This window comes from Lissotriton vulgaris, chromosome 9 (assembly GCF_964263255.1).
Source record: "Lissotriton vulgaris chromosome 9, aLisVul1.2, whole genome shotgun sequence".
In the NCBI taxonomy this organism is placed as follows: domain Eukaryota; kingdom Metazoa; phylum Chordata; class Amphibia; order Caudata; family Salamandridae; genus Lissotriton; species Lissotriton vulgaris.
In genome coordinates, this window is record NC_141697.1 from 1,047,018,468 (window position 1) to 1,047,030,910 (window position 12,443).

General features: G+C 42.8%; 1 protein-coding gene across 4 annotated transcripts in view; it reads right to left on the minus strand.

Moving 5' to 3' along the window:
• RAF1 (Raf-1 proto-oncogene, serine/threonine kinase) overlaps positions 1 to 12,443 on the minus strand; it is a 415,567-nt gene that overhangs the window by 41,787 nt on the left and 361,337 nt on the right. For all 4 annotated transcript variants that reach the window (XM_086938972.1, XM_086938971.1, XM_086938970.1 and 1 more), the window contains one exon: positions 7,799 to 7,917. In XM_086938972.1, the coding sequence (XP_086795098.1) occupies positions 7,799 to 7,917 (119 nt within the window). The remainder of the gene's footprint in view (positions 1 to 7,798; positions 7,918 to 12,443) is intronic.

Genomic DNA, 12,443 nt, shown 5'->3' on the forward strand with positions numbered 1-12,443 from the left:
CTACCATTCCCGGCCAAAGTCATTGAGAAAGCCGTCAACAACCAGCTCGCCGCCTTCCTCGAAACCAACAAATCCCTCGACTCCTCACAGTCCGGCTTCCGAGCCAAACACAGCACCGAAACCGCCCTCATCGCAGCAACAGACAACATTCAAACACTACTGGACAACGGAGACACAGTCGCCCTCATCCTCCTTGACCTCTCCGCAGCCTTCGACACAGTCTGTCATAGCACCCTTATACAACGCCTCAACAACATCGGAATTCAAGGAAAAGCACTGGGCTGGATCATCTCGTTTCTTGCCGGAAGAACTCAGAGAGTCCGCCTCCCACCGTTTAAGTCAGAGGCCACCGAAGTCATCTGCGGCGTGCCACAAGGATCTTCTCTCAGCCCTACCCTCTTCAACGTATACATGAGCCCCCTCGCAACCATCGCACGTCAACACAACTCCAACATCATCTCCTACACTGATGACACTCAACTGATCCTCTCTCTCACCAAAGACCCAAACACCGCCAAAACCAACCTACACGAAGGGATGCAAGAAGTAGCCGAATGGATGAAGCACAGCCGTCTAAAACTGAACTCGGACAAGACATAAGTCCTCATCTTAGGTACTTCCCCTTCCGCCTGGGACGACTCTTGGTGGCCAGCGGCCCTAGGCAAAGCACCCTTCCCGACGGACCACGCACGGAACCTGGGCGTCATCCTGGACTCCTCACTCTCAATGACCAGACAAGTCAACGCTGTTTCATCATCATGCTTCAACATCCTTGGCATGCTCAAAAAAACATTTAGCTGGATCCCCACCGAAACTAGAAAAACGGTCACACACGCACTGATCACAAGCCGAAGGGACTACGGAAACACCCTGTACGCCGGTACCACCGCAAAACTTCAGAAAAAACTCCAACGCATCCAAAACGCTTCAGCCAGACTCATACTAGACATCCTGCGCAAAGACCACATTTCCGGTCACCTGAAAGACCTCCACTGGCTCCCCATCAATAAGAGGATAACGTTCCGCCTCCTCACCCACGCACACAAAGCCCTCTACGAACTTGGACCCGAATGCCTCAACACGCGACTATCCTTCTACACCCCCTCCCGCCAGCTACGTTCTTCCAACCAAGCCCTCGCTGCTGTTCCACGCATCAACAAAACCACCATGGGGGGAAGATCCTTCTCCTACTTAGCGGCTAAAACCTGGAACTCCCTTCCCATTCACCTCCGCCTTGCTCAAAACCACCTAGCCTTCAGAAAACAGCTTAAAACCTGGATATTCGACAAGTAATTCTCCACCCTTCCTCAAGCGCCTTGAGACCCTCTGGGTATGTAGTGCGCTATATAAATAACTTGACTTGACTTGACCACACTCGCGTTTTTTTTTTATTTTCATTCGCGGCCGCCAATGCTTGTTATTAGTCAGTGTTGCAGCTTGCTTCTCGTTGCCGTCCCGCCCGGGGCGCGTGAAAAACGTTCAGCTTTAGCAACAATACAGGCGCCATGCTTAATATTTCTATAGCATAAAGGGGGTTTCGTCCTTAGCAAACCAGGTATGGACGAATGAAAATACTGCTTTATGAAACAAAGAAGTACCTGGTTTGTGTATTTCATCGCTTTTTAGTTTGTGTGGGAAAAGAAACAATGACCATAAGGTTCATATGTTTAGTGTATACCATTTAATTCTTTTTTCGACATATAGAATATACATTTGAATTTCTTGGCTGAGCATCAATACATCTAACATCCACCAAAAGTCATTTTTGATCAAATGCAAATCAAATTAATCACACAATGTGGTAATATTATACAGTGAAAAAATAATACAAAAAACATGTAGAATTCATCCAATTACTTCTTAAGGAATTACACCAGCCGACACATTTTCGCCTAACAATAGGTGATTTTAAGGAGTTCCTTAGAGCTACATGGGCAATTCTTCTTCACTCCCTATCGGGTGCGTAAACCTTTCTACACCCTAATTTTGGAGCATGGAGCTGATTAAACGCCCTATGTGGCAAATATATTTCAGCAGGCGCCTGCTTTACTTTCTGACTTTTCCAATGCTTGTTTTTAGTGTGTTGCACTCTGGCTCCGTTCGCGGAAAGAGTTATGGTGGAGGAAGTCAGGCAATAGCCTGCAGGCCAGAAAGATACCACGCTGTGCATGTTGATGGCGTCACGCGCGGCTGTGTTGGCCTCCACAGCATTGGTTTGTTTTCAATGAGTGCCGTTGTTACTTGCTCCCGGTCTCCGGAAATGCTGGTGCTTTAACCATGCCCACCCTGTGCCGGACTCCCTGAGTGGGCGCAGCTTCTCTACGTCCCCACTTTTCCATGCACCGCCTCTGTGCTCTGTCACTGCCGCCATGCAGCATGCTCTTTTCTTCCCCAGGTTCTAAATATGTTTTTCTTTACTGCTGTCCTGCGGCCGACCTATCGTGAATGCACAGCAACATCTAACATTTGTGGCGTTCGGGCACCACACGGAAGGCTCACATAATTGGGCCAGGCGGACTGCAGAGGACAGCATAACCTGATTGTAAAGCTAACTAGCAGTTAGCTGCACAAACAAGTGGAGCCACGCAACACAGCACTTTCAGGACATGCCAGCCTGCCCCCCGTGCTGAGCTTCACCGGTGGCCTCCCAATTGCAGCCGCCATTGACACCAAGTTTTGGATTCTTGACACAACATCAGTGAGATCTAGTGGGGCCTAGCTGCAGCGACGCACAGCCTCCAGGCAGCAGCCAAGGTTTGTGCCCTTGCATTTCTGGTGCTTACTTACAGCAGTTTTAATATCTTAGAGTTTCTTGTTGCTCAAATAGGTGTAATTTCTATTATTTATATATGTTTCCCTTGTCTATATTGCTTGATTTTGCTCGTAAGATAGTGTCACTCATAATCTTTTATGCGTGCCCATTTAAAGTTGGTGCTACACAAAAATGCACAAATTCTACTTGCCACAGCTTGAGGGGCAGTGGTTGTGTAGGACGGGCCAGTATACTTCAGCTGTATCCACGCATATAAATTACAGGACATTTAAAGGAGCACTTGTTGTAGATTTAGTGACCTACCTAATCCAGTGAGATATTTCACTAAGCAGTGCAAAGCCGCAGAAGACATCACAAAATAATTCTACTATGTCTGTTGTTGGTGGTTGTTAGAGGTTGCGGACTGGGGAAACAGGACTGTGTGTTTTTCTCTGCACTGGAAGCCCCTTTATATCTAGTGCTTCACAGACCGTGCATATATGTGTGCATGAATTCCTTATCCTATAAAATACTATTTATGTATGGACGACATATTTTCAAAAGGGACATTTTTGCATTACATTTGTTTAAGGTGTTTCTAATACAACATATGTTTTTAAGTTTGAAAACAGCATCAACTGCGGATCATCGAGTATTTTTGGTATTTACAAGAGTATTTACACAAGTTTGAGCTATTGGTATTGTAAATGCCAATGCGTTTTATTTATATTTATTTATATTTATTTTTAAAACACATGGATAAAAGGCATCGTCATTTACAATGCCAGAGTTTAGGCTATTGGCATTGTAAATGACAATGACATTTATTTATGTTTTCCAAACCAACACATGGATGAAGGGTTTGTCATTTACAATGCCAATGGCTCAAACTTTTGCAAATGCGAGACCTATTGCATTGCAAATGCTTGTTCTTGGAAGTTACAAGAACGAGTGACTTCTGCTCTCTGTGACATTGCGCATGGGCATTGACTCCTTTGTTAGATTGTATTCTCTCAGCCGTCGGGTTCGGGCGTGTGTGCCTCTGCTCCATGTTTCGACTCTGTTCAGTACGATTCTTCGGTTGTTTACTGTCTTTGACAGTATTGTTTTTCGATCGCACTTTTTCACTTCTACCCTGCTCTCGAATTTCATCAGTTCGGCCTTCGAACTACAGCTCTTCGGGGTTCCTTCGTTCTTGGGACTACTCCGGCATACACTCGCTTCCATTGAAGATGCCTTTCTAATGGAACGAACTCCCTTAAGATTTTGCCCACATCACCACGGGAAATAACCGGATATCAATCAACACCTCGTGTGCAACTTGTGCCTTTCGCCAATCATGAAGCCAAATGTGACATGAATAACCCATTTTGGCCCAAAAAAGCTCTGCAGGATTGAAGGGCTTGTCGGTTCGAAATGTCTTGCAGAAGTGGAGATGACACTTCAGACATTTTCAGCAAGGAGCTTGCCCAGGATGAGCCAGCTACAAAAGACGAAGAGGGGATTTTCTCCTCTGATGAAACCTCCCGCTCCAACGTGGAGGAGGATATGGAGATGCACAGCCTTCCATTCGGCCACCGCATGGGTACTTTTGCCCCAGTCCCTCCACCAATGCCCAAGCAGGTCTCAAAACATTTGCACAGAGGTTGCCGGACCACCACTAACTTCTGACCATGGTCGAACACAAAAAACTGTTATGGACGCCCGCCCTCAAGTTCGGTATGTGAATCGATACCAAGACCAAGCCTTCAGCATCAACTTCTTCAGACAGAGAGCGATCTTCGGGGGTCGACCTGGCAACCGACCACGATGCCGAGCAAAAACACATTTCCACACTGTAAGCCTAGGTAACGAAAATTAAGGAGCTGAAAGCCTCTATAAACACTCATCGACTTCCATGTCTCCACTCAAGCCAATTCTCGAAAAAATGGACATCCGTGTAGTAACCTCAATAGGACGTGGAAACAGGAAATGGAGAGTTGTTGTACGCAGGAACAAGTATTTAATCAAGAGAGAGAAGAAATGCACAAAAACACTCATCGACTTCCATGTCTCCACTCAAGCTAATTCTCGAAAAAATGGACATCTGCCAAAGGAAAATTAAAATACAAGAAGAAACTTGCTTCTCCACCACCAAAGAGAAAGATGTCTTTCCAAGAAGCACTAGATAGCCCTATTCCTCAAAAAAGTAAGAGGAAAGATCAGGCCAGCAGTCCTACTTACCAGCCTCCTCCACCACCACCACCTCCTCCTCCTTCCCCCCCACCACCATAACCACCACCTTCATCCCCTCCTACATCTCCACCACCTGACCCACTTGATACTCACCTCCAGGGTCACCAGATACAGACGATGGAGGGTTACAAGGTCCACTAGGGGATCCTGACATATGGGATGCATATGACACTGATCCCATTACCCACAATGATCCAGATCTATATCTGCTCATCCCTCCACTCCAAATGATGCCACTTTTCAGCAAGGTATAGCTAGGGCAGCAACTTTCCACAGCGTTGAGCTGCACAAATAGTCCTTAGAACAGGGCTTTTTGTTTGACACCCTCTCTTCCACACACAGGGACACCCAATATTTGCCCATGCTTCTGGGCTACACTTTTTTCAGCCAGTCTAAGAGTCCACCACCACAGGCCAATGGGTACTAGCCATTATCCAACTAGGCTATTGTCTTGAGCTCATTACCACACCATCCAACATCCTCTTGCATTATCATAGTTCCCCACACGAGTTTACAAATGCGTCCACCACAGCAATGTCTAGCTTTCCAGTGGTCTTAATCACATGGTCACCTCGAAGTTCTAGTGTTGATAGACCGCTGCATTCACAGTTGCCTGCAATGGTGGAAAACAAACAACAAAAGGGGCTGTCTTTTCTGGATGCTGTTCCTCACCTCACTCTTATCACAGATGCATCGGAGACGGGTTGGGGCCCCATCTACAAGACCTCACAGTACAAGGTCTGTGGATGCCAAACATCAATCTCTTCTCATCATCTACTTAGAGCTTGGGGCGATCTTCCCAGCACTTAAGGCTTTCCTTTCTCACCTATCTCACAAGGTTGTCCTAGTCTAGATGGACAATATGACAGTCATGTATTATCCACAAGGAGGGAGGGCAAGGCCTTCACAACTATTACAACTGTCTCCGACCATATGGAACTGCGCTATACAATCTAACAATGGAGTCGATGCTCATGCGCAATATCACTGAGAGGAGGAGTCACTCAGTCTTGTGACTCGAATGGCTTCTTCGAAGAAAAACAAATTGCACAACTCTGAACCCAACTCTGGATTGTAGAGTATGCAGAGCATATGAATCAACAGTACCATATGCCACGAACAGATGCTTCCAGGGCTAGTAACATTATCCTTCTGGTGTATTCTCTGTCTGCAGGTTCCTCATTTCTTAAATACTCCCCCAGGAATCCAGAGTGGTCTGGAAACATTTTCTCCACAGCTCTTCCCTGGCACCAACAGTTATATCCCTGTGATGTTGCCAACCCTGTATGCTGACGCGGTTCACTATAACCGCCCTTACCTTTGTGACGACTAGCAGTGCTGATGTCTAACCAAAAGGAGGGACTGCAAGTTGGTAGTGAATCAAGCCCATTATAAATCACAGGTACTTCCTGGGAGACTTAAGAATCAGTATATGGACATACATGTTTGTCGAGTGACACCATCTAGTCTCCGAGACCGAGCACTAACAGAACCTGTGCAAAGGACAGAACCTTGAACTTCTCTTTACAGAGAAAGATGTTAAAGGTCCAGATTCAGACAAAGACAGCTGACCTCCTTTGGGACAAGGAAATATTGAGAATAGTATCACTAACCAATATCACAGACCCAATAGCCCCATTATTCTCACCTTCTACACACAAATGGACTCCTAAATCTGGCAGTCTACCAGCAGCTAATTAACCCCAAACCAGAAGAAGGCAATTTGGCAAGTAAGGGTGCAACAGGGAGAAATAAATGAAGTAGTAGACGAAAAGTTAAAGTCTGTTCAGTAGACACAGAAACCTGTGACAGCAGGGGCTGAAATATAGCCTCTTCTACTTCTTAATATTCTGCTGACCAACAAGTGTGATGACTTTAAACCAGGTGTCTTCAAACTGGGGGCAGGCCCCCCATGGGGGCCTCAAGTGATCCCAGGGAGGTTACCATGCCCTGGCCAAAAGAAGCATTATGCTGATAACAGTGCTTCGTTTTCAGCAGAAAAAAATGCACCTCTGTGATGGGCCTTCATTAGCATTTTTTCTCATTTATATCCTGGCTGGGAGAAGGTGTCAAAAGAGAAGGGACGACAAATATTCTTCAAGACCACCACCCCATTTCTAATAATCACACTGTGGATACTTCAAAAGTTAGTAGGGCCTGCCTGAACAGAATAGTATGTTTGGCAATCATGTATTTGAGTGCATTTTTAAAATGGCAACAGAACGTAACTGCAATGTTTAAATATGTATATAAACATATTTAAACAGTGGCAATTTTAAAGAATAATTGTGAAAAAAGTTGAGGGGGGCGCGGCTTTAAACACTTAAATGCAATGCATCAAATTAGTGCTATGTCAAAATGTGATACAGACAAAGATTAGAAAGTGTGAGCTGAACTTCAACAGCATGACTTGTAGAATGCCCCACCAAAGCGGATACAAAATGCGTCTTGGGTGCCTTGGTCGCAACTAAGTGCTTCTTAATAAGCAGTTACACGGATGGAACAGTGATGTTAACATACACAATATGTTAACATACCCACATTTAATAAACAAACAAATAAAATACTTTGTTAAAAAGAGGGAAAACTATGTAGGTTCTATAACACATGAAAATAGAATCCCCGACTACTGCACATTTGAATAAGATGTTTTACTGCTGATGTTGTGCCAGAATTGCCATTTAAGTAGCTTTCAAAACTTTGAAGGACAAGTAAACACGACAAACATTTTTATTAAAGAAAGGAGCTTTGTTTCAGCAAAGATAATATAACTCCATGCATTTCAAATAGTTTTTAAGCATGCACTCTTACCATCCACAGAATTGATCCAGTAGGCTGCTCTACTTGCTGTGATCCACTCCATCTAGATTTTACCGTCGCTAAACCAAAATCTCCTATTTTTACAGTGAGCCCTTCATGAAGGAATATATCTAAATGTCTGTTAAGGAATGTTCGAGGAAAGCATTCAAACTATTTTTTTAACCAGCATGGAGAGCATTTTTTATGAAACAAAAATAACATTTCAAAGAAGCAAATACACGTTCCTCTAACTTTAGAGTGGAGTAACGCGGATCGTGTACTACCATGTTGAATCCCTCTCCTGGTGAGAAGCTATCTTGCATGACATTTAAAAGGGCTTATTTTGAGGCACAGTAATCTTGTTTTGAGGTATGGTAGTCTTTTCTCTTTTTTACTCCTCATGGAGATCAGCCGCTCCAACATTTACTACATTTGGCTCCAATCATCAAAGATATACAGAAATACAAGCGGAAACTGCTAAAGATAGAAGTAAGTGTTTTCTTATGGTTACCCTGTTCATTGATATTCATATTCCGGACATCAATTTACATGCAATATGCATCTTGACTGGCTTCATGTTATAAACTACAATATAGAATACCTCCAACAAGGATTCAAAAAGTAGTGAAGTAGAGGCAGAGTTGCTTAAAAGGTGCATCAACATTATCACTTTTTTTCCAAGCAATAGGGGGTAAATACATCCCTTGCCCAAAGCATCTCCTGCACCCAGTTTCCGATGTTAGTAGTAGAAGGAGCCTCATTCCACAACCCTTCAACTGGATGCAAAGTTAGGAGGCTTCTACTGGGACTGGTGTTAGGAACAATTTAAAAGACTTGTTTGGTGGTAACTGGAGCAAAATTTGAAGCTGAAGCGCAAATTCCACCAGCATCCTTTTAAATTTAAATTGCACTTTATTGGTATAAATATAGCACAAACCTAGTCAAGAAGCAATGGAGCGCTGTACATTAGTTGGGTGGTGGGTTTTGAAGACGATCTACAAGATTGTGTACCTCAAGTGGGGATTACACAAATACATTTAACATCTATGCTACATTTCACTTTTTTTGGCATAGGGAGATTCAGTGATTTGCACAGAACAACACAATGTTGAGTCAAGCACAGATGCCAGGAAGTGAAGTGATGGGTGATCTTGTTGAGCTACTTGGATGAGATATTTACCCCCTGTTGTGCACTCCCCCGCCCCCTCTTCTTCTTCCCCCGATGGAACATTAAAGTGATTATGATGGGCCTCCTGTCGTGATCTCCGTCATACTTCCCCCTCCTAGGGCCAGCCGGGTAACTTCGAATTTTCTTTGAGGCACCAGTTTTTCGTTTTAATATAACTATAGGCATGGGGTTGTTTTTCTCTTTGGCATTGTCTGTATTACTATGTTTGACATATAGGTACCTATAGCCATGACTCCAGAATAATCACTTTGTAATGGTGCAAAATGGAATGCATTTATATGTTTGTACTTCTAGAATGGCCAAAGTAAAGGAATCAGCCGCCACCAGTGCTCCACTGTTTATGTTGTACTAAGGTACTATAATGGGTTCTATGTATATATGTGGCTCGGCTGCTCCTACGGTGCCAATGCGGTGTCATGAAACATTGTGATATATGAAGTGGGAATTCCTGCTCTTTATTTGTAGCTACAGGACGAATTATTCAAATGCCAATAAAAACATGCTTTATAAAAAAAAAGCACAGATGCCAGGATTTGAATCTGGATCCCCAGGTGTCGAAGGTTGCAGCTCTACCCACCAGACTATATCTCCTCCCAAATGGACCGCAAATGGTCTTTGAATTAGGGTGTGTCTGAAGTTCAGATCATTTGTTTTTACGTATTTATGCAAAATTTCTGTAGAATTACACGTACCTATGTGAAATGTAAATCTGTCATTTTGCACTACAATTCACAGCGAAATGTGTCCATTTTTGGCACAAGGATGCAGTTAAACAAAGGCACCATGAACAACAGACGCTCGAGTTCTGTTGTTCCTGTGCGTTTGTGGTACATTTTTACAGCAAAATGCATGCCTGTCAGTAAATTGTTACGATTGGCCCATATATACACAAAGTGATGTAATGGAGTAATTTCAGGAAAATCGCATAACATGAAATTCCAGAAATTAAGTATATTATGCAGGCATAAGGAAAATTTCGCACAGGCCTACTTTAAATGTACTGAAAAGGTTGGAGTTTAGATGATTATGTTTTTGAACATAGTTAAAAAACGGTGGATATAATATTCAGACTGAGCACCCAGCCAGCAGCAGAACGGTAACTTGTTTTTGGTTTGAAGTCGAAAAAAACGTAAATTAGAGTGGTTAGTGTAAAGAGTTACACTGTTCAAACTGAAATTAATGTAGAAAACATAATGGCAGAATCTTTTCAGTCATCGTCAGAGAGGCAATGATACAAAAAAAGATCGTCTTGAAGGTTGGAAAACCACAGAAGCTGTTCAATGGTTTGGCATGACCAAGAGAAACTAAAAAGAATAGAAATATCTTCAATTATGTTATGTTATGTTAATTTCAATTTATATAGCGCCAATTCACCGACAGGTCTCTTAGCGCTTGCTTTGGGAACCCGTCCTGGCTTTCCCTGCGAGATAACCCCTACTGGGCATCCCCAAGGTGAAGACCAGGCATCCCATCGCGGTGGGCCGTAGTGGAGATTAAGCAGGCTATTGCCCAGAGTTGCAGAGTGTGAACCCATGATTCGAGTAGGCACCGAGGCGAGAATTATCGAGTCCGTGGACATTTTGAGCTCTAGACCCTGCCGCGTCGGGAATTGAACCCTGGTCCCGGGTCTGACCTCTGCATCAGGGACTGCCTCCTCTAACCAGTGAGCCACACTTCTCCACATCCACAAAGAAGTGTTATGCATTGTTTATCAACTCTAGCAAAGGAGGCAGGCACTAACTTCTACCGCATCATCTGCCTCAAGCACGTAAAACAAATATAAGTGCATCTAAGACACAAATTTGACAATTACATGTAAAAATGCCAAATAGACTCTAAAGTAAACCAGGGGGTATAGAGCGATTTCCCTTGCTCAGCAAAAATGTTGCTGCTCTGTAGAAAATGTTTATGCTAAACTCACATTCGGTTTGAACTTACAAAGCTACAAAGTAATTGTCTGGTAGTTTTACTTCACTCCAAGATCCAAATGGGTCATGTGCATGCCTGATTTTCAACCTAATTAAAGCAGAGCGTATTCATAACCAAACCAAAGTGGGTTCCATAGTTGCTCAGTCTTTCTATGACAGATTACCCTGGTGACTAGAATTACTGACAGCATTATCTGACAACATTCTCCCTGAAAACACGTCTCACAGATGCACCTGGAAAACAACAAAATAAACCAAACATTTCTTTATACAAATACAGTTTAGTTAACCTAAATTCGAACTGTAAACATGTTCATGATGCAGTATCGTTGTTACAAATAAACTTTCCATGTACATCACTAAATCAAATACAAATGAGCTTTCCTGGCAGATTAGGGGAAAAGTACCTTAAATAGTCTGAAGCAAATGTTTGGGGGAAGAAAAAGCTCTTGTAGATCGCTTGAGACCTCAGTATAGTGCCACACCATCAACACTATGTACACCTTGTCAGGCTGTCAGGCGTAGTAAGCGCTATATAAATGAAAATTTTAAATAAGCCAAGACGTTTGAGGCCATAAATTGAATATGTTCAAGAGTAGTCGGAGAAGAAATTCAATTTTCATAGAATGTTGTCTGAAAAAAAGAGTTAGTTTATTAATTGTAGATTTACATTTTAAGGCAAAAGTATCCAACATCGGCCAACACATATTTTGCGACGTATTACATTTATATATTGCTTCTTTAGGCCCACACAAATTATAAACTCACTACTGATGAGTCAAAATATTTCAACAATTCAAAAAATATATCTTTATTACTTATCCAAAAGGACGATAACCTTAGGGTTTTCGTTTGGCAGTCTCAGTTGATCAAGTTGTCAAGAGTTTGCCACATTAGCCACAGATTATCCGACAAAGGTCTACTGACTGCTGTATGGATATACCTACTGCCTACAGTTTGCCTAGACCCTAATGCGTTGCTTACATCACTATTAGGAGACATCTACGGTACAGTTAATCATTTCTAGAATCAGCGACTCTGGGTGTTTTGGAGTGTAAAGGTGTTTGTATGCCTCCATTATCCCCTAAAAATAAATTTTTGTAACTGAATTGCTTTTGTTCGCCAATATGACTGATTAGACTCTACAATTATAGGTTGATCAACACTCATCTGGTGGTCCTGTTGAAGGTGAATTTCATGCCAGTGTTATTCCACGGATACATGCATTGATTTGACGTTTTTAACTGTCCATTGTTGTTGAACTATATTTGTGTCAGTTTCTTCTTTAGTAGAACCTCTGCTATGCAACAGGGGCCTTGGCTTTAATCTAGAATTGATTTATTAGACCTTTGGAATGGTTCTTGGTGACAGGTCATTCCTATATATTTTTGCCAATGTACGTACGAACTGTATACAACAAGTAAAACATTTTTGTATTGGTCATCTGTGATCCGTTTATAACATTTCACATTACATTACTATTATGATGACTGAGATTTAATTAGTTTGTACTGCAGTGTAATTAATTGATCTGGTGGAA